The sequence below is a fragment of the Thunnus albacares genome, chromosome 19 (assembly GCF_914725855.1).
Source record: "Thunnus albacares chromosome 19, fThuAlb1.1, whole genome shotgun sequence".
Classification (NCBI taxonomy): Eukaryota; Metazoa; Chordata; class Actinopteri; order Scombriformes; family Scombridae; genus Thunnus; species Thunnus albacares.
In genome coordinates, this window is record NC_058124.1 from 14782628 (window position 1) to 14805582 (window position 22955).

The following is a 22955-nucleotide window of genomic DNA, read 5'->3' on the forward strand; positions in this document are numbered from 1 at the left end:
TGTGTAATTAAAGTTTTCAGAGTGTGTGTCTAAACTTATGACTGAAAAGATGTGAAGCTCTTTAAAAAAAGATCACAGTTTCACCCAAGCAGTACTTCAGGATTATTGCACATTGAAGGTAAAGTCTGATTGATCAGACATGTCTTGGCTTTCTTGTTGTCAGATGGTCTCATTAGGAGGATAAACAGGAACTTGGCTTATAAAGTGATCGTCCCTGAGCTGAGGCAACAAGCCGAACTTGTGCAAGGGCAGTGAGATAATCAATAAGCCATTCCGCAATAACCATATAAATATCAATATTATTGCAATCCCTAAGCAAGAAGGTAATTATAGTGGGACAGGTGTAAAACTTCTGTCTAATCCATGTGATAGATTAAATTTTAAAAAAAGATTTTTTCATCTTAATGTGCAACAAGAGGGAACCAAATCAATGATTCACCAGCAAATTACTATTAAATTTAAAGCAGGGCTCAGGATGCGGTGATAAAGCTGCTTAAACGGGCAAATTTTACTGTACTTTCCAGCAAGTTGCTATCGATTGGACTCCTCCAGCAGCAAGAGGACAAGTAATGGGATGTTCGATAACAGCACTGTGCTTTACAAGGGATTAGCGTTTCACACTTAATAGTGAAAGAGTGTTGTTTCTTTATTAGATGGCACTTAAATGCTGTGCACTGCTGCCTATTAATGTTTAATTGCCCTATTGTGATCCTGCTTTAGTGGTGGATTATGCTGACCATCTAAAAATATGTATGTGTGTGTGTGTTTTGAATCGTTGAATGGAGTGAGCGAACAGCTCGTGCATCATAACATACAGTAATAAATGTTTTCATTTGAATGGTACTGTGCATTCCATACTGCACAATCAGATGGATTATGTATCTCACTTTAGAAAACAGGATAGCTGTTCTCCCACACAAATTTCAAGCATGTTTGTTTTTATGTCTGTCTTGGCTAAAAGGCTACAGCATGTCTAAATCCATAGTGTCGTAGCTATGGAGCGGAATATACATGCAAGAGGGTAACGGATGAGATTTACTGTTAGTAAACACTCAAGTCCTTGAGTCCAAGTTGCACTACTTCTACAATTTGGGAACAACCAGAGGCATGTCATTTAAATAACCATAACCATAATTGCTTCAGCAAGTTCAGGAAAAAACATGGGGTTCTTCCAAAACTTACATTTTGCACAGAACCCTTCAATATTTAGGACGGTTACAATATTGGACAAACAAAATTTTGGCATCATATCAAGAATACATTCATTTCAACAAACAGACAGATCTGATGTGCAGTCTAACATGTATGATGGCATATGATAAATTATACATATGTAATGGAATAAAAGTGGACTCCTGTCAAGTTACATTGGGTAGCCAATATGGCTTCAAGGATTACATGAAAAAATGGGATGTCAGCCCATATAAACTCTGTCCTATTTATGAGATGACATATCTATGTCATAAACCTTCAATGAACTTTTCATGTATGAACCCAAGCCAAACTCCCTCTAGGATGGAAATCAGACTCTCACTGTCAATGACACACACAGGCATGCACACACAGACTAACCTGGCGTGTGGGACATCAATGCTGGAGGAGACCACCTTCCGTTTCTGCTCTAGCAGGGATACTGATCGGGTGTCGGGGTCCCGGCCAGAACGCTTGCCATCCACCACCCGCTGCTCCTCCACTGCCTCCGGGCTGAGGGAGCCGCCTTCTATCTTCTGGCCTTCTGGAGCTCCATTACTGGAGCTCTGCTGAAGAGGGAGGCATAGAGGAATAAGTTATCAATGCGGATGAACGTTGATACAAAATTATGCAGAGAACTTTAAACAAAACTCTTTCGTAAAGGATTTAATTTCTGCTGCACATAAAAAGACTCATAGTGAGAAATACTGTCCATTTCCATTACATTACATAAGTGCATACATGGAAATAATGACAACATATATATAGTTTTTCAACACAGCAACAGATGGAAAGTCTGGTGTCTGGGCTCTTGATTTGGCTATCGAAAGCTTGTTACTTAAATTGAATATTTTCATGTTTACATTTTAAATGAAGGAGTACATGGACCAATATGGCTTAAGAACATTTTCCAACCTCTTGGGCTTAAAAAAGCTTTTCCAAAACACATTGTGAACTCAAAAATGCACAGTGGTAAGTTACAAAACAAGGCTGTTTTTCTTAGTTCATGAAGATATTTTGGTGATATGAGGTCTTTCAGTTCCACTTAAACTGCCTTCTAACGAACAAAAATAGATGCAACAAGTTTTCTTGATGCTGGCTCTTAAGAATTTGTTAAAAATGCATAAGTTCAAATACTCAAAAAAAAATCTGCATTATCCAAACTGTTTGACACAGTTTTTCTTAGGACATGATCAGACCTTATTGGTTAAATCATCTGCGCACTACTTTGAGTAAATAATAAACCCATCGCTCAGGATTTTTAGTGTATTTCTGAAAGGAAAATTCTGACATCTACAAAAAAAACATTTAGGAACCTAAAATTTCCTGTTGACCTCATCACATTATTCAGAACACCTTTTTGCCAAAAGGCTCAGATGTTACCTGCAACAAGATCGTTGCTAGCAGAAAAAACGTTCACTCCTAGATGTACATGGTGCATGTTGCCACTTGAGATGTTGTTACTTGATAAGTTTCAGTGCAGGTAAGTTGTTGCGTGTAGCTTATTATTCCAGCGCAGACTGTCAGGGAATATGTTTAGCTGGTTCCACTGCAACTATGCACCAATTGTGCTTATAGTAGTTATCTATGTGATGTTGGTGATTTTCCATTGGCCATTGAGTCAGCCTCCCGCCAATAGCCAATGTTTCCAGCCAAACACCCGACCTAATAATTAATCATGAACACAGCATTGTAAAATGGCTGCTTTACATTTAACAACACAGCGTTAACTGTATTACAAAAATGTAGATTTGAAAACAACTTCCTGCTTGTTCGCTGTTATATAAACTTATCAACTCAGACATTACAATTGCTACACTATGATTGAGAATTGTAACTGTTGTTGCAACACATCAATGGACATGAATTGTTGGTGTTTGAATATAAGCTCCAGGACTTGATGGAGTCTTCAGAAATTAGGTTTTTGACACTATGTTTATGACAGCAACAATAAAATGGAATAAAGTTCCAAGTAAAGTTGTTTAATTGGGGGAACCAGAGCTGATGGGTCTCTTTGTTTGAGTGTTTCAGCCCTTTAATGTAAACTGCTCTCAAGACAGCCCATCCACACACACACACACACACACACACACACTGAAAACCACATGCAATAGCACACATATATAAAAACATACACATACTCCATACAGTAAGTCTGTACAAAACAAGATACAAGACATATTCCTGTACCACACACATTTATCATCAACTACTCATTGACACACAGGCGATCACTAAAGAAAAGCATTTCTGCTATAACAATGCTCAGAAAACGCCTACCTGTAGCAATGGAGAAAAAAAAAAAGCAGCCCAACATCATCTCTTCTCTTACACAACAGCACAAATAGCATGCATCTGCACATGAATACCTGCATGCACCTACGCACACACCAACACACACGTACATCTTTGTAGGTAAGGTAACTAAAGCCATCAAGCTCTTAGAAACACACTGAGGAAAAGCCAGATCATAACCGAAGTGACACACTTCGCTGCTCATGCCAACAGAGCGTTGAGGAGTATGACATGCAGGCCAGAGTATGTGTGATCTAGATCGGTGGTTTACAACTTGTGGGCCGTTTTAAGTGGGTCGTAGGTGTGTGGGTAAAAAAAAAAAAGTTGAGGGAAAAAACTCAAACTATTACCACAACTAACGCCTTATGATGAAGGGTTCAAGTGCTACTGAATATTCTTCATAGTACAATGCTGTTCAATAGGCTTGGGCGGTATCACGGTATTACCGTATATCAGGGTATTTAGAAATCCCAAAGGTAGGATTGTCAAAAATACAGCCTACGAGTAAGCCTGGAGTACACATGGAGTTCACGAGGAGCATTTGAAGACAGCATGTAATCCCCCCTCTGACCACAATGTGGATTAAAATGGCAGAGTGGCGCTGTCCATATTTCCGCTCGTGGACTCTGCAGGAAGTGAAGACTGCAAAAGCAGTGATTCAAAGTTTGTAAATTTGCCGAAACTTTAGCCAAAATATGAGATATTTGCGTCTTGTTATGTTTGAGGTGAATGAAACTTTTCTTTGCTGGCCTTCAGTAAGTTTGTTCCCGACATTTATTGAACTGTTTCTCCGCTGTGGTACCGGTGTCAATTGTTTTATATCTGAATTTTTGCCTTGTACATCCACCTAAGCGCTCATATTCATAACATATTTTCTGTGCAGGTGGAGGTTTGCGGGTCGGAACAGGTTTGGGTGGTTGATTGATGCATATTTTTACAGTGCGGGCGGTGCGGATTGGCTCTCAAGACGGGCGGGTGGTCGGGTCGCGCAGCACCACTAGACAATGTCATACATGCTACAACAACTTCTATCACCAACAGCTCAGCTTTATGGTTTTTTTTTTGTTTGTTTGTTTTCCTATACCGTATAATTTAGATTCCTGAAACTAAATGACCATCACCATTTAACTTGTTTAAAAAGCATATATACCTGTAATTAAAGATATGTCTGCCTTTTTAATTAATTGGGTTTCTGGCCCTAGTTGCACTTTTGTTGCACTTTTTATGTTTATTTCATGTTTTTAACAGTGTATGAATGTATTGTGTATTACCATACTATTTTTTGTGAAATAAATTTGGTTCAAAAATTTCAAAAAATTTGGGTTAATGACTAAGGAAAAACATGGGCGATGAGGCTTGACCAGTTGATCTAGATCATTATCTGAAAGCACTGTAACACGATTAGCCTTCACTGTGGAAATGGCAATGGCACCCTAGTCAATCACTCACTCACACGCACGCACACAAACACCAAGAGAACAATTCACTTAGATTAATGAGGTAAAAAAAAAAAAAACACACAAGAAAAGAGTATCGAGTATCGCTCATGATAGAGACTGGTTGCATGAACACTCAGTGGTGCGCAAACCGCTCTGTAAAAACACAGACTTGGGTAAAACAACAAGATGGATTACACAGGCTCGGAGAAGATTAGGTGTTGTGTGTATGACGAGTGTACTCCTTGGATAAAACCAATGGCAATTCCTTCCTTTCACCAGGCTTATGAATGATGGCATTTCACGGAGTCAGGAAATTGTGAAGCATGCCAAATCGGTTGTGAAATGGGAGCTGCATGTGTCAAAGCTGGTGTGTATCTGTGTGTGTGTGCACACGCATGAACAGAACAAATATCCAGAGTGTCCCTCGTACCCCTCCACCCCCCTACCCTGGACCTTTTATCTCTTACTCCTTCTCTTTCCTACTTACAAACACAAAAAAACTCATAAACATTAAGATCTGTGTACCTTTATAGGTCAAAGGTCATAATAAAGCAAACTGTCATGCACCATAAATTGAATCCCATGGACCAAAAGTCATAAAATCCCAACCGACTGTGTCTTTTTAGCTCACGTGGTTCTTTGTTGCTAGGAAGCATTTGTATTAAAGGATCCAGTGAATATGATCAGGATTAGGGATGTTAATGATTAATCGATGAAGCCCAAGTTTAGATTATCTATTACAACATATGACCTAGTCTGTTTCTGGTTAAACAGAGACAGTTATTTTGCATGCAGAATTATATTATGTGCCTATATTCCAGAGTCCTTTTGCCAATGAGAGACAGAAATAATTCTGGAGGACACGCATGAGCACAAGATGATGCAAAAGGGATTAAAATTGTGTGCGTGCTGAACTTATGTTTCTGTGTTCATAGCATACATAAACATACACACCCTGCCCCCTAAATATTACTCATACATCATCACAAGGGCGACAGCATCCAGACCTGACCCTGTGGTAACTGTGCTTCATGCTGATGCTGCTCAGCCAACCAATAAGGACAGCCGACGCCGGCCTGCCGGGGATCACCGCTTCAGAACAAAGAGTCACTCAGCTCCTGTCAACAAGCTTGCTTCATTGACTCCCACGTCGGCGTACGATCAACATAAACAACAACAGACTGAACGACAAAAACGCCAGCAAAACAAAAACAAGTAACGCCTCTTTGTTAGCCGCGGGAAATCTGTGTAACGTTGCTCACACAACACACACTTACACAAACCAACAAGTCAACAAGTGGCACCCTGTCCCCCCCACCCCCCACCCCCCGCAGAAAGGGAGGCATTCGTTTGCCATACCAGGCACAATGCCAAACATCCAGATTCTTTGGAGCATGCCACCCGTTGCCAACCTGGGGGTGCCCGCTTTGTTGGCTGTACAGCTGCTGCACAAACGGGGCGGCATGCCCTCACAAACAACCCCCATTCCGAAATTTAAAATAGTGATATCACACAAACAGCAATACAGATGCACATGTCAATCCACACACACATAGACACGCAGACACAGCAGACCCCTCCTCCTCATTTTATGGCTTGTTTTCGACCTCTGTGAGCATTGAGTCGTGCTGAAAGAGACTTGACCATTGTGCTGACAGGACTACACTCTCAGCCTCAGCTGCACTCCTCCAGCCTGCACTGGGGACTGTATAGGTGTTGTGCAACAGCTTTTGTGAATGCAGCACTGCATACACAAATGTGCACACTCAAAATAAGAGAACCCAGCTCTACCAATCTTCCATAAAAAGCTGTTGCATTCTACAGTGTAAAGTTTTAAATAACAGTTAAATTAAGTTGAAAACTGCAGTTTAAAATGTACAAATATTTCACACAGTGGAGTGCAATTTCAGTGTTGTGGCTGTTTCTGTAAATTTAAACCCTCTCCATATCTCACACTTGCAAAAAGGAAACATGAACAGTCCGGCATGTGCGGTTACCAACAGTGGCCGAACATTTCCGTTTCAGTCACGGAAACAACACTTGAGATTACAGACTATACAGCAAGTTACTTCATCTATAATATATCAAAAAAAAAACAACAACCACACACATAAACCACACCAATCAAAATAAATCTAGCTCAGGCGGTAAACAAGCCATTGTTCAGTCACATGCATTCCTCAGTCACTCCCTCACTATAAAAAAAAAGACAGAACACACACTCACAAACACAAACACACACTGACACACACACATACACACACACAGAGACACACGCACACACTTCCCCTATGCTAGAAAGTATTTTCATCCAAGAGCTGAATTGGCTTCTCGTCCTCACACAATCTTTGGCTGAGGTCATGTGACACCTAAGCATACAAACTGGATATGGAGGCAATTAGGTCATCTCTAATTAGGCCCACATCATAACTACAAATTTGGACATCATGGAAACTTCATATTGTGCCTCTAACTCTACAGGAAACCCTCAGTCTTTTTTTAAACATTTGTTAAACAATAATAGCCTTACTGTGCAGAATGAATTCATATAAAACCATTTGCTGTTGCCTATTTTTTTCTATTGAAATACCCGAAATGTAATTGATTCTCTCACTGCAAATGTGCACCTAAAGGAAGAATGCAAAAAAGCCCATAGGTAATAAATGTGCTATATATATATCATTAACCTATGTGCAAAAACCAGCTCTGTACATCAGTCCAAAACGCTGCAGTCAGTGTGTTTATTTGCCTCGGTTTACCCACCCACTAGCCCATATAAACATTGCGCAGGCCCTATCGAGCCCTTTGTCCCATATTTTCTGATGTCGCCAAATGTCATGACAACCCGTTATTTGATGCAATATGCAATCAAATTTACGTTACGGCTATTCTGAATTATATTGGTTTTGTCCCAGCTGGTTAAATCTGCCATCGGTGGTAACGGCAGCGCCAGCGGTTGCACCGTTAAATCCGCTCTGTGAAGGAAGCGGTTAAACGCTGCAAAACACCGCACAACAAAAACAGTGAAGCGCTGCCTGCCGGCCGGGGCGCTTTGCTCGCACGCACACACACACACCTTCAAGCTGGACTTGAGTGGTCCTTTGGCTGCAGTGTGGTTGAACCCCGCGGCTATCTCCTCCTCGGAGAACTCCTTGAGGCTCCCGTCTTGCATGAGCACGGTGTAGACGCTGCGCCGGGCTCCTGCGGCCGAGACGTCTCTGTTTTCCTGCTTGACAGCCTGGACCACTCCTGTCACCGGGGCACCGTCCCCCGTCGGACTCGGCGCATAAACACGGCTGCCGAGGATCGACCGCTTCACTAAACGCCTCGTATGCATGTCTAAAAGTGTCTCACTGGATTCAGAGCCGGCAAACCGGTGAATTTAAATCATTAAACGTCGAAATATAGCCGGTAAACAACGTCGAGAAAAACACAAAACCGCAGCGGGTAGACTACGCGCTCCAACAGCCCTGACAAAATGTTAGAAAGCGGCAACATGCTCGGAAGGCGAAAACTCTAAATAGTGTCCTAAATGCACCGTACTCGAAAGCACCAAAATAATGTAGGAGAACTTTAAAACAGCGCCCGACAAAAGCCTGCAACGTCAATACAATTCATTCGCCGCCAAACAACCTCCACATCCAACCGGCTACCAATCTTCCTCCGTTCGACCTGTTTGTTTTCCCCACTGCTCCCTGTGTGAGCTGTGGAGGCGGCGGGAAAACACGGGCTAACCGCCACTTTCGGGAACCGCAATGACATTTGTACACGATTTAACAAAATGACGGCTTATTCTTTAGAAAACAACTTTGACATCGAAGAATGGAGGCAAATACGTCGAATTATTTCACTTCGCTCGGCTTCATTCATCGTCTTACCTTCACAAATGTTGGAAACGTTTGAAAATACGACCGTTAGGTGACTCCAGATCCGGCTCCTGTGAGATCCACTCCGTGCTCTGACCCAGCCGAGTAGAGCCTCTACCGGCGGAATGCTGCCTGTAAACATGTGCGGTCCGGCGGCCGAGGCGGGCTCCTATTGGTCGGCGCAGCACACGCCTCCACAAGCCCCCACCGCTCCCCCTTCTCCTCCGACAGAAGGTAATGCAAGCCGGGAGGATGCTCCATTCAAAACAATGACGCAAGGATGGAGAGGAAACGAGAAGGGAGGGGGTTTTGCAAAAAGGAAAGAAAGGGAAAACGGGGAATTTGGGCTGTGGAAGGGAAACTTCGACCAGACAGACAGGCTTTATGCTATAACCTAGTTGTACAGACATGTAGCCTACTTTTCAGGTGCAATGATGGAACTTCTTCTTTAGTGGTTCTAAAATTATCCTTGAGGGGGTTCCAGGGGATCCCCAGCAAAAATGGGGAATCATTTATTTTCACTATAATTTCATCCCTTAGTATCACAATGACAGAATGCATGATAATTTTGGTCAGGGGTTTCATACACTTTCTGTTATAAAACATCTAAAAAATGTCTCAGATGGGGGACCCTGAGACAAGATCTTATCAAATGGGGGTCTGTGGTTTAATTTGTCTCAGTTTAAGGGTTTTTGATGAGAAAAAGTTTTTAAAACCACTGTTCTAAACAATCAGTAGACTACTATGCTCTGGTTCTAAAATGGCCTTCACTTCTCTGTTTTTGTGAATGTAAACACAACAGGTTCTTTGTTTCTTAAGGGGTTTTCTTCACTTTATGTGCCAGTTGTTCTATAAACATCAACCCTGCACATGCACATCATGCATCTGCTGAGGTAAGAGCCGACCAAATTTTAGCCAGTCATATCTGATAGTTTAAACAACCAATGCTATAAAATTATCTGTGTAATAACTCAAGATAAAAAAACAATGCTCAGTCAGTCACATTGTTCTTCTCACAGTGGTTACAGTACAATATTACACATAAGCGGCACTCAACAGGCGGCTCACACTCTTAATGCTACATCCTGTACAAAATAGGAAACCTTAGGTGTGACCTCAAGTGACTCAAGTTGCTGCTCTCGGAGAAAAAAATGATATCTAATAAACGTGTACCTTTTGATTAGAAAGTCCACAGTGCTTTGATAAATCAATTTCACCAGGAGGCTATTTCATTCATCGTGATTATCACCAAGAGAGAATGTTATCACAGTAACAAATGGCCTAATTAATGTCAAACGTAATGTTTTTAGAAAATCATACGCAGCCTACCATCTTTCTACATGACAGCGTCCCAGTGGATAAAAAGACACAATGACACATTTTATTATATATATATTTTTAATAGAACAATTCATGTCATAAAATATTTACATGCAGAGAATGGAAACCGGACAAAGTGGAGTGACAGATGTGGTCATAACTGCCAAAACAGGCTTTGCCCTGTGATCAAGGGCGGGTGTCACCATAGAGTTGTCTGCTGGTTGTAAGGGGGAACAAATGGTGTCATTACGGGAGTAGTGGAGCTGAAGGAGAGGCAGGCGAGGGTCCATCTCCAAACCTCTACCACACCCCCAATTCCCTGAAGGGGAATATATAAATATGTGTATGTGTGTGTGTGTGTGTTTATATGACCAAGATGGACAGCTAGAGAGAATAAGTGATTTTTTTAAGTATCTATTAACAGCATCTGTGTGTGTTGCCCTGACTAGATTTGGCACTAAAACATCCCTCTTTGACAGATCATTTCCTTAGAGGTCATTTATAGCATTCTGTGAACACCATTATATCTAAATGATGGCACCACCCTGATACACAACCACATCATTTGGCAGGAAAAATGTACTCAACGGGCCATGTGTTTTTTGGCAGTGTAAATAATGATGATAATTAACTATTTTTGGGAAAAAAAGAGATACTTTTTTGAGGGCTTCATTTAAATGCAGGAAGCGCTTTAAAAACCCGTTTTCACTGTAGCAATGCTGGGAGATGTAACAGCATTTCAAATGTTTGATATTAGGTAGTCAGCGTGGGTTCGCTATGCGTTTGTCTGAGCGACCAACAAGCTCCTGCATGTCTATTGAAACATGAAGTAAGGCTGGAGATGCTGTATTATTTTGATATGGGTGCATTTTTCTGCAAAGTGAAAGATATTTACAGCAAAAAAAACAAAACATTTGGCCTTGTTATTTGAAAAAGAAACATCAAACAACAGTATTCAGACAGTGATTCAATTTTTAAATAAAAGTACCACACTCACTGTTCACTTAAAATGCATGTACCAGCGCATTGTACCATATTTATGACATTTGATTGGTTACAACTTCTCAGAACTCAAAAAGATATTTAACAACTTTGAGTTACAATACAAGGCAAAAACGCCATTGGACAACAGGGTTTCAGTTTTTTTCTTTAAAACATGGCTGACATACAGTACATCATTGCTCTCAGCAGACTTATATTAAAATTATACCACTCTGGACATTGTACAAATAAGTGAAAGCTTACGTAGAATTTTCCAGCGAGTAACAGTTGGTTAAAATAGTGCTCTAACTATATACAAGCCTTGGTTGGCATGTCGTCAGTACAAGCTACAAACAGATATGGATTTGTTTTGTGTTGTGCTACTAGTAGGTTAAAAAGCGTTATTTATTCAAATTGTGCGGAGATGTTACTTGATTGTGATGATGCTTTTGATAAGCTATATATAAATGCAGTACCATAATATTATACCTTGTGCTTTAAAATCATCAGGGATGCCAACTATAGACCGCATACTGTACCAAGAGTAGGCTCAACAAAAACATGACAACCAAAAAAAAAAATACAGCTGATGTACAGATGTGCAGTAATAATACAAGTTTCGTGTGTTGTTTTATCACTTTGCAAGTCTTTTGCATTTGCAAAATGTGACAGAATGAAAAGTGGTTCACAGAGTCAACAGGACCATACCATGTAAATATGATCTCATGTTTGTCACTTTTTTTAAATAATGAATGTTTTTTTTTAAACTCAGGGGGGCGCGTACCTTTACAACTGTCATCACCTCAAAACTCACTTTCATTTTAATATCTCAATAAAAATGCTAGAAACCTCTATAAAATCCTATTTACGTTTCTCTCACAGACATACTCTAACATTTCACAAATACACAACAATATGCATCTTCAAATAAATATGAATTTCACACAAATGTTGACATAGACTGTAAAACATCTAAAAATGCTTTCAGAATGTTTTGTGAAACCACAAGCTTGTGCGAGACAGGCCTCCTTCTCTCACCGCTAGTTTCAATTTTGGTTCTGCAGAACAATAGTTTCCTTTCTCCTGCCCTGTTAACATCTTAACCCCCGTACATTTGCATTTAATAGTCTCAGCAAAAGGACACGTATAGTATGTAGCAGTCAAAAAGGCATAATTTCTATTTGATGGCACAAACTATCAAATGCCATGTTTGTCTCTACTAACCATTTGGTCACAGATACGATTGGAGTTTGCTTTCCATACCCTTTCACAGGAATTTCTAGCACAGTGGAGGTGCTGGCAACCTGACAAAGAATAATTTAGAAATCTAACACTCAATAAAACATGACACTGAGTCACCTGGTGGAAGCTAGAAAGTCACTAGCAGCTGCAGAGGGGCTAGCATAACACTGTTACCTCCATATGTACAGTAAGTGCATGTGTTTCATGATTATATGGCACTGAATTCTTGGTATTTTTTTTTTAAGTCACAGGCACTGATAGTGTCCTCAGCTAACACCCTGAAACGCTGCATGTGCTGTGATTGGATATTTATTTGATAGTTTATTTATTTGATCTTTTTCACAATCAAGTGTTTTCAATGATATGCACTGTCAGCACAGGAAAAAAAGAGGAGTTTAATGGTAATCCAAAGTGCACTCTTCCACATGATTAATGCCCATTGACTGAGGTACTACAGTTCATTTACTAATAGGCGTACCAGTACCAATCACATTCACCCTGGTTGATAAATTAAAAGGAGTCAAGTTCAGATATGATAAACCGTACCCAAGCTGTAAAGAGGACACTCATGCATCGGTGATGAATGCTGCCATGAGCCATTTCTGCCGTTTTTCCCCAAGTCATGCACCGAAAGCATGCTTGGTAGCAAGTTCAAAGCAGTGACATCTGTAAGATATGTCAGAGAGGAGGCTTCTCCCAAACCGCCACAGATGAAGATGATGATGATGATGAACAGGGGGAAAAAAAACAACTCAGAGACGCGACGTTTCCCGGCCTAGACCCATCTCTCCGACGCTCTCGTAGTCAGGCTCAGCCTTGGCGGGGTCTGACCCCTCCGCCCCCTGCCCGGCCCTGTGGTCGTCATCCAAGCTACTAGTCTTTGGGATGCGAATGGTCTCGTAGCCAGGATCTGTGCTGTCCATGACGGGGTCTTCCCCCACTTGGGGCTCATCGGGCTGGGTGTAGATATCTCGGACGGTGGCGTAGAGGTCACTGGAGGATGAGGCCGGGACGAGACCTTTGATCTCTGCAATGCTGCTGTAGTCGTGTTCTTTGTCTTCCTCATTTACAGCATCGTCACAGTTTGTTTTGTTGACTGTAGAGTACACTGCTGACTGAAGGACACAGAAGAGACACAAAGCTGATGTGAATTGACTTTATTTAGATTCTTACATGATTAAATTCATCAGACGAAAAAGGTGATGCATTCGTGCCAAAAGATCCCTGCCTGGTTTTTCCCTCACAGCGTATTGTCTGAAATTGCATGACTATTTTCATAGCTTCCACATTTATTTTTTTTATTTTTTTTTTATCTTTTTGGTGCTTGGAGGATTGTCATTCACAGAGTAAAGTGCTGCTGTCTCGGGACTGGAAATAGCAGTTTGGGGAATAAGGGAGTTTAACACACACTTACCTCATTGTCTGACAAAATGTGGTTGTCGAACCCTGGTGCAGGAGAGAGAGGGGAGTGCAACTGGGGGAGAAAAGAACAAAAAGATAGATTTAGATATGGCAGACAGAGTATGAAAAGAAAAGACTGAGCACAGAGTCAGACGTTTAAAACACTCCAGAGGCTACAAAGTGAGCGCTTACTTATCCTGGTAAGCGGCTGTTAGGAACGTGAGCGGCTGTCACACATTCTTATTTCTAAGAATTTGGTGGCATTTTAAAATTTACAAATTTAGTGCCAACCCACAGAGTTTAAACAATTTTCTCTTTTACATATAATACTGAAACTTGTAGTAATAGAGTTGTTCCAAACGACTTTGAGGGAATGCAATTAAGATACAGTGGCAGTTCTTATTGATCTGCATTACAAAAACGCATTGGAAAACTACTGACAAGTCTCAAAAACATAAACACCAGTGGAAAATCTCTTATAATGTCTAAAGAGAACGCTTGGTAACTGATCAATAAAATGGACTTCTGTACTATTCCCACCAGTGGGACAGAAACAAGCCCTGCATTTGCTTTTTTCTGCTGTGATACATATGAAGCTAATGTTGTATATAACCACCCATTCATTAAGAAAATTATTGAGTGAAAGTCAATAGGCAGTGACAGAGACTGTGATGTTTTTGTGCACAGCCTCTGTCCACTTGGCCTTATGATCGATGGGAGAGCCATTAATCAACAAAGCTCATCTGACAGCAGCGCCAAACACCTTAGGAGTCTAACAAGAACCTCAATATCCCCGCCAGCATTGGCTTAATACTTTCAAATTGTGTCAAATTTTTATATGCATCTCTTAGAGGAAGCTTTTTGTGTTCTTTCGTGACTTGATGCAAGGAATATATTGAGATTTACTAAGTCCTTGGTTGGAGTTCATGCTGATGCATTAAAAAAAGAGCCGTTCACTTGTTGAGGTAAAGCACTTGGTAGTTGTCAAGGGCATATCTCCACACAAGCCACAAAACGTATGTACTGAATGAAAAACCATGCACAGAGATCCATCCATCAAACCGTCCGCCCCAGCTGCTGTGTCCTAGTATCGTCATCCAGATACATGTTTTCCTGGCATTTTCTCAAAGAGTGTAAATCAATATGATTACTTTATGAATAACGCATGTTTGGAGACATGATTACTTTTATAGATTTGACACACACTCTGCAATGCAGCAGATGCCTTTTCCATTTCACTTTAATTAGTCGACCAATTAGGCAGAGTGCCCCGGAGGAGCTTTCGTATGAAACATGGACGCAGGTGACTTGACCCAGCTACTGCGCCTCTGAGTGTGTCTCACAATATTTGTTCATCTAATTTGCAGCTCTCCGTGTTCTTGGCTCAAGTATCATCGCAAATTAAAGTGGAACTCTAATTTACTCAGTCACATATTCAGCAATAAACACAGTATTTAACCTGTGTGCTTAGATGCATATGAACTTTTAATTAGTTGTAAAAACTTTATTTTCATGTATATTAAACTCATATGAAGGCTGATAACAGCATGGGTTTGCTTTGTGTCGATACACACCGAGACATTACATCTGAGAGATTCATATTTTGAGGTGTTACAATAAGATGTTTGCGTGTGTGAATGTGAGAGAGGATTAAGGGATGGTGTGAGTGTGTACGTAGGAGACACAAAGACATACAGGACATGCAGTGTGACAGTAAGCTGATTACAGCAGCCTCAGACGATGGACAATTCAGGTGTCAATGTGTCAGTCATGCTGACATGCATGTTGACACATGCACAAATGAATCAGTATGAATGCATCAGCTCAGATTATCTGTGTTCCCTGTTTTGCACGTGGTCATTCAAGTACATAACCTGCTCCAAACAAACTGTAGATATAAAAAACATACAGTGCAATATCCTCTATCAAACAATAGTGATTCCCTTTAGTGGCAAGCTAAAGCTCAACAGTGCTGACACGCTGTATACTGCAGTTTACCTGGACCATGTCCCCCGTGTATATCCCAACAGCCCACTGACGGGGTCAAATTAATTTCCTGCACCTCACATGAAAAGCCCACAGGCAACACACAGTCAAATGACTGCAAACAAGTGTTACTGCTGTTTATGACGGTTCAATAACCGTACAACTGCACAGGATCAAAGAAGCTGTGAATGAAAGGTCACACAAGTGCTGTGTGAGTGTGTGTTTGTGTGTGTGCGAGTGTGTGTCTGCAGTGAATGTTGAACCAGAAACCAGGTGTATGTAAGGAAAAATGTGTATATGATAAAGACTGACTCTGTGTGTGCGCGTGTGAAGCATTTACTGAGCTGCTACCTGAGGGGCTTCCTCTCAGACATTTACATGCAGGCACCCCAGAGTATGCACTGATGAGTGTGTGTGTGTGTGTGTGTGTGTGTGTGTGTGTGTGTGAGACAGAGACAGAGAGAGAGAGAGTTTCTATAGCCCATCTCATCCATCATGAAACCAGACTAACTGTCAGTGATGGTGGCCAGCTGGCGCTCACTAGGCTCAGATACACACACACACATGCACAACACATACACTTTGTCTGACAAGACAAATCACCAACGGCTCCTGGTCATACGCAGGCATAAACCACGGGGAGTCTGGAACATTCAGGGTTAACCTTAAATCAGCCCCAGGGAGTCTATGTGTAGCAGAATATATGTAAACACACACGTCTTAGAGTCTCTGTAATATGGGGGGATGGGGAGAAATAAAAGAATTAATGCTGACTAGACATGCCAACAAGGTGTACATGTGGGATCATATATAAATGAGAACATTTGTGTGTGTGTGTGTGTGTGTGTGTGTGTGTGTGTGTGTGTGTGTGTGTATGCCAGTGTGGTTTGGAGATATATTGTAGCTAAGTAGATCAAGATTTCATCATAGTAACAGGGGTCAGAGGAGGGTAGCCACACCTGCTGTCCAAATGAGCAGCATTGACCACCTAATTGGCTACAACAGCAGAGAAACAAGGAAAGGAGAAGTAGATGAACTGAGGGAAAGCATACATTGAAAGATACTTCTGGTTTATTACAACTTGTTTTTGTAGTTTTGTCCATCATTTCAACTGGTTAAAGCTGCATTAATTGATTTTGTGGCCATTTGGGGGCAACGAGATGTAAACACAACATTGACATATTGTCACTTTTTAAAACTGTAATGGCAAACTTGTTAGCAAAAAGCTGCCCATTCACACATTCAACAGACATGGACCAACTTTAGTTAAAAAATGATGCCTCGTGCTTTCTTGCCAAGAGAAAAATGAGACGACTGATACCACTCTCATCATCTGTCCATTCAAAATGAAGCTGGATCCAGGAGGCGGTTAGCTTAGCTTAGCATAAAGACTGGAAACAGGGGGAAACTGCTAGCCTGGCTCTGACATTAAAAAAGAAAAATGAGTACCAGCATCTTTAAAGCTTGCTAATTAACATATTATATCTCCTTTGTTTATTCCATACGAAAATTCAAGTGTAAAGATGAGAAGTTGCAGTTTTACTGTGGGTTATGTAGCAGACAATTTCTTGGCTGGAAGCAGTGACTTCCTGGCTCAACTTTGACCTATTGCACAAGTTCCCAATCCCTTAAAGCAAAGTAATGTTTGCTTGTGACCTCTACAGGTTGCATTTGTTTACAAGCTGTGACCAGTTTAACCAAAGAGTGATTTTTTGTCCTTCTTCTATTTGAGTAATTTTTTGAGGTAAAATTATGTAATTCACAGAAAATGGCAAATGATTAGAGGAAACTGTAATTGGTGCGGCAGAAATATGTTTTTTATGCTTTCCTATCCTCTTAATCATCTAGTTTCTTGCCCACTGGACCTGTTCCCAGATCTCAGCAATAAATAAGACACCAAATAAAATCTAAGTCGTAATAAACTCACAATTATCATTTGAAATAGGAGAAGGAAAAGAAGAGGGAAGGAGAATGCAAATAAGAACAAAAATGGAGAGTGGAGTGTAGAAATGAACAGTTGCCGCTTCATGCAGCTTTATGGCAGATTGACAATATGATGTTTGTGTACATGTGCTTGTCAGTCTCTAACAGCCTGATGCAATTCTCTACTATGCTCCATAACTGTGTTAATGGATGTGCTTGTTGGTTTGTTTGTGTGTGTGTTTGGATCTCTGACGAATCTCTGCATGTGGAAGACAGCATGCTGAGAGCAGCGGCGGCAGCTCTGCTCTGTTCGGCTTACGATACTGAACCGCATTTCTTCTTTCACCTCACCTCTCCTCTATTTCTCTTTTTACTCTTCTTCTCTCTCTTCTCTTTTCTCTCTCTTTCTTCAATCCTGCTTTCTTCTTGTCTCCCTCCTCTCCACTACAGAAGGCTTCATTTATTTGCCACAGTTTTTTTTTTTCTTTTATCCTGTGTCTATCTCACTGTCTCTCATCCATCTCTCTTTCTCCCTCACCCCTCATGCCTCCCGGTCCTTTCAGTGCTTTTTGAGTCAATCTCCCATCATCCCTCTGTCACTATCCTTGTTTCATCTGTTACTCTCTCCTGCTCTTCCCACTCCAGCACCCATTTTCATTCTCCTCTCCGCCTTCCACTCCTACACCTCTCAAATTTCTTCTCTCGGTTTGTCACTCTCCTTAAAGCTCAGACGTAAAGCAGCGCTGAGCAGGCAGCTTAGCAGATGATAAAGAGATAGAGATAGTACGTCTCCTTTTTTCTTTGTTCTCCATCGTCTCTACTAAAACCAGCTACACGGCCTCTTTAAAAACAATGTTATAGGGGTTGTCTTGTGTCCAGCGACCTGCTCAGATGACCCACCTCATATGGGGATATCTTGGGTCATGAAGATGAGGATAACTCGGGTCAACAGAGGCAAGAAAGAAGATACTCGGCTGTAAATCTGAATGTGAATTCTTATGAGAGAAATTTGCAGTTTTTTATGTTTTCTGTTCTGTGTTGCTTTTTAAATTCTCCGTTCTAATGAAATATGAATCAACACACATTATGCTAACGTTTGCGTTCTGCAGGTATCTACAGGTGTGAGATCTCTCTCTCACACACACACACACACACACACACACTATCCTCACCTCTCCATTGTGCAGCCCAGCCCCTGCCAGCCCATTCATCACCACCGGCTGGTTGTCGTTTTCATCCAGAACCTTTTCCGGTACCGGTGGAGGTAAATCCTCCTCTGGTTCCTCCACAGGCTTGTGAGATGGAACGGCAGCATTATCGGAGCGCCTTTTGGCCTCCATGTCGGCACTGTGGCGGCTCTTCTTATTCAGGTCCACCGAGGCATACTCCACCCCTGCGCACAGGGGCCCCCGCTCAGGCGTGCAGGGGCTGAGGTGGCCATTGAGGAGGACAGGGGGATGATGGGGGGGCTCATCTTGGCTGAGCTGGGCGGTACCGTTGGGAAGGCCGAGCTGCGAGGGTTGGTCTTTGAGCTCCTTGACCGTCTCGTACAGGGAGTCTTCGACACTGACATCACGTGACGCCACCGCAATCTCTTTCACCACCTGGAAAAAGGATACCAAGAAAATGTTGAATTTTTTTGATAGCCAGTAGATGAGCAAAATGCTTCCAATTCATCATCACTCATCGATTCAAAATAAACTTCTCATGGAAACAATCAATTGCTCAGTCAACCAATTAAAGCTTTAATCTTCCATAACAGGCACATTCAAGCCCAGTCTGAGTGAAAACGTGATTCTGCCTTTGAGAGGTGACTTTAAGCATTAACCTCATAGGTGCTGTCCCCTGAGGCTGGCGGTCCGTCCCCGATAAGGGCGTTGTTTGGAGGAATGCTGGGGAGCTCACGATCCTGAGGACACTTGGAGGACCTGAGCTCTGATTGGCTGGAGAGCATCTCCTCTGACAGCTGGGGACTGGTGTCCTGTGTGTCTGAGAGAACTGTAGGAGCAGTCAAAAGGGAGAGTCAGGGCGAGAAAAATGACTTCTTGTTCGGTGACTTTCAATGTGTCACAAGAACAAAATGTATTTTTAACACTGACTTTAAAGTAGTTTTGTAATGAGTCACATTTTTTCCTTTAATGTCACTGCAAAGTAGATCAGTTGCACAGTTTTATGTTACTGGCATTTAGTATCCACCCAAGTAGAAATGACTGAGAACATTACTTATAGTAGATATGGTCATAAAAAACAACAGCTGAGGCTTAAAATGAACCAAAGCTGAAAGACAACAAATATGTATCATAACACCAGCTGCTAAGCAAATGTTATTATCATGTAGCTGAATTATTGGACAGCAGAAACATGCTACATGTTGCCAGCAGAGATTAATTATTAATTATTATTATTTATTATCATAAAGTTATAACAGTTAACTACATGGACAACAAAGACATGACATGCTAAGCTAAAGCTAACTGTCTTGGCTAGAGCAGCAAGAATTCCTCAAGTAATCAATTAGTCAATTGAGAGTAAATGAATTTGCAATTATTGTGATCATTGATTAACCATTTTAGTCATTATTCAAACAAAAACGTCCCTCCAATGTGATGATTTAATGCTTTTCATTGTCATACATGATGGTAAACTGAATATCTTTAGGTTTTGGACAGTTGTACGGACAAAATTTAAAGATGTAACCACTGACTTTGGGAAATTATAACAAGCATTTTCACTATTTTCAGACATTTTAGAGACAAAACGATGAATCGAGAAATTAATTGGCAGATTAATTGATAAAGAAAATGATCAGTGGTTGCAGCCCTTGTCTTGGCTTACTTGTACCGCTGGTTAGAGGTCCATTGTGAGAGGTGCTGACGGCCACATCAGTCGCTGGACTCTCTGCTGATTGGCTGATCGTCTCTCTCTCTGACACCTGCACAACAAAGGACATCATGTTTATTACTACAGCTTCACCTCAGCAATTTCAAGTGCATGAAAATCATGTCTACAAGTCACACAATAAATGTTTAATTCCTAAAGGGAACAGAAATCAATCTGCACCTGTCAGCTTGCACAACATAAATGACTTTTACAGCTGCCTCTGTGCAACATATTACAAAACGTTTGTGATATTATTTTTCAGGATCTTCAAGATTTTGGGGAAAACAACTCTCATATTTATAGAACTGATAACAATTTTCATGCTTCCCTATCCTTTATCTCTGCTTTTCTAAGCTTTTCAAATCATATTTCTGATTACACCAAGCTCATTATTGGTGTATTATGCATGGTTAATTAAATGTAGTGTATATTTACCCGCCAACAAATTACATCTAAAGATAGCTAACAATTTCAGCAAGTGTAAAAAAACAAAATTGTTAACTAATTTATGCCTAATGAAGATATGCTGTTTATTTTCTTTATCTCAGTTGATTGTAATTGGGTTTATGGCAGGCAGAGTTGATCTAACATCCTTCTTTTGACATTAAGTGTTCTATTCAGTAATGGACACATCACATTTTATGTTCTTAATGTCATATTGGTCCATTAATAGGAGAAAACCAAGTCAAGCATCAGGTTCAACTGAAGAGGTTAAACATAACGGCATGTAGCAGTGTCCCATGAATAATAATGTAAACCATAGACGATGATACTTTATGGACACCCAAAGTGATATTCAAGGACACTTCAGCAGAGCACTGAGACTTTAAACCACGTCTCCTTGTTTAAGGCAGTTTTTCTATTTGTTACATCACATGGTAGATTCAGCAGCTCTAAATAAACTGTGAGAATGCAGTGTCGAATCAACTCTATGATCTGACACTCAAATTAACACTCTCTCAACTCCCAGATAACTGTCACTGAAAAGAAAGTATGCTAATCAACAGAAGAAGACAGGAAGTGCTGAGCACCTGCTGCATTGAGGCATTATCAGAGAGCACTTTGTTCTAACTGTGTTGTTTCCATAGGTGAGGATATCACTTAATTACTTACTACTAAGACCACGGAAAACAACGTGACAACGTCTTGACCAGTTCAAGTCAAGATTCTCTTTGTTGTTCTAGGTTTGTTGTTTTCCTTCTGTGTGAGCAGTCCGGTTGTGTATTAAAAGCTCCACAACTCCACCTAGTGGTCATGCACTCTCACAACTATCGGTGACGATGATGTAATCTTTAACTATTTTATGACCCAAATGATTTCTTATGTTATTCTTTTGTTGTTTTATTTGCTTGAGGAAGGAAGGCACTAAAAACTGAGAAACTTTTTCTCAGTCTCAGCATCAACTTCCATCTTTTATCATTATATTCCAGCTTTATGAATCCCGGTCAAGGTCCTCATGGTTGAGTGATTGATAAACAATAATACAGAGCCAGTGCTTCCAATACTTTCATAACTTTTGATTGCATTGAGAATGTTTTATTGTATGGTATTGTCTTATTGTATTGTATTATAGGCTATTGTGCTCTTTTATTGCACTGAGAATGGTTTATCTTTTGTATGAACTCAGGGACTCCAGATGAAAATGTGCCTTTTGGCATATTTTCAGAAATATAATTGATAAGCATTGACCCAGCCAAATAAATGAATAATAAACTAAACTTAATCAGGATCTTAAATGGGTCACTCAGTTCTGTTTCTGTCTAGACCTCTAAGTTCTGGTAGTTTAATAAGTCTGAATACACACTGAATGAAATTATGAATGTAGTTTATAAATTTGCACCCTGAGGCTAAAATTATTTTTTAAAAAACACCACATACTGTAAAGTGAATGACTAAGAAAAGAGGCTGAGTGTTGGGACACAGCTGCAGTAAAGACAGTCAGACTGATTGCAGGTGAATGAGGAGAGCTGATCTACTCATCCGCAAAGACAAAGACCCCCATTTAACCTGACAGGCTGCGTCATGGTCCGTCCGTCATTTAAAGGGGCACCTCCTGAAACAATTTGACCACCCCGCAATTGTGCTACTGCATTGAGGTTACAGCGAAGATATCCATCAAAAACGATCTGAGGGAATGTGTATGTGCACATGGAAGCGTGTAGGCTCACACACACAAAGCCCCAGAGGGAGTGACAGGATAAGAGAGTAAGTGGGAGTCACTGCGAAAGCCAGGCATTTGTCATACTTAAATGTGAGCATCAGCATTATGGGAGTTGGTAATTACTATGAATGTGCATGACACGATGTTCAAGAGGATGTAGTGTATGTTTATATAATCATCAAGTACAAACCTAGAAAGGGCAAAGGGCTATGAATACTGACAGAATATTATTTTTATCAGACTATTGTCTCTTTTGTCTTTTTGTTTTAT

The 22955-nt window shown here is 40.8% G+C and overlaps 2 protein-coding genes across 6 annotated transcripts in view; both read right to left on the reverse strand.

Annotated features, from left to right (window-relative positions):
* The window catches only part of znf704 (zinc finger protein 704), a 53327-nt gene extending 44582 nt beyond the window's left edge, over window positions 1-8745 (reverse strand). The window contains exons 1-2 of one of the 2 annotated variants that reach the window (XM_044335522.1): window positions 8002-8745; window positions 1573-1757 (exon numbers count right to left, since the gene is read on the reverse strand). In XM_044335522.1, the coding sequence (XP_044191457.1) occupies window positions 1573-1757; window positions 8002-8262 (446 nt within the window). In that variant the 5' untranslated portion in view covers window positions 8263-8745. Of the gene's footprint in view, window positions 1-1572; window positions 1761-8001 lie in introns of both variants that reach the window. The other variant, XM_044335521.1, reaches the window with a different exon arrangement.
* A 1779-nt stretch (window positions 8746-10524) lies between these two features.
* Window positions 10525-22955, reverse strand: part of pag1 (phosphoprotein membrane anchor with glycosphingolipid microdomains 1) — a 51969-nt gene continuing 39538 nt past the window's right edge. For all 4 annotated transcript variants that reach the window (XM_044335865.1, XM_044335862.1, XM_044335863.1 and 1 more), the window contains 5 exons: window positions 20480-20576; window positions 19473-19642; window positions 18817-19248; window positions 13749-13808; window positions 10525-13449 (listed from right to left, as the gene is read on the reverse strand). In XM_044335865.1, the coding sequence (XP_044191800.1) occupies window positions 13087-13449; window positions 13749-13808; window positions 18817-19248; window positions 19473-19642; window positions 20480-20576 (1122 nt within the window). In that variant the 3' untranslated portion in view covers window positions 10525-13086. The remainder of the gene's footprint in view (window positions 13450-13748; window positions 13809-18816; window positions 19249-19472; window positions 19643-20479; window positions 20577-22955) is intronic.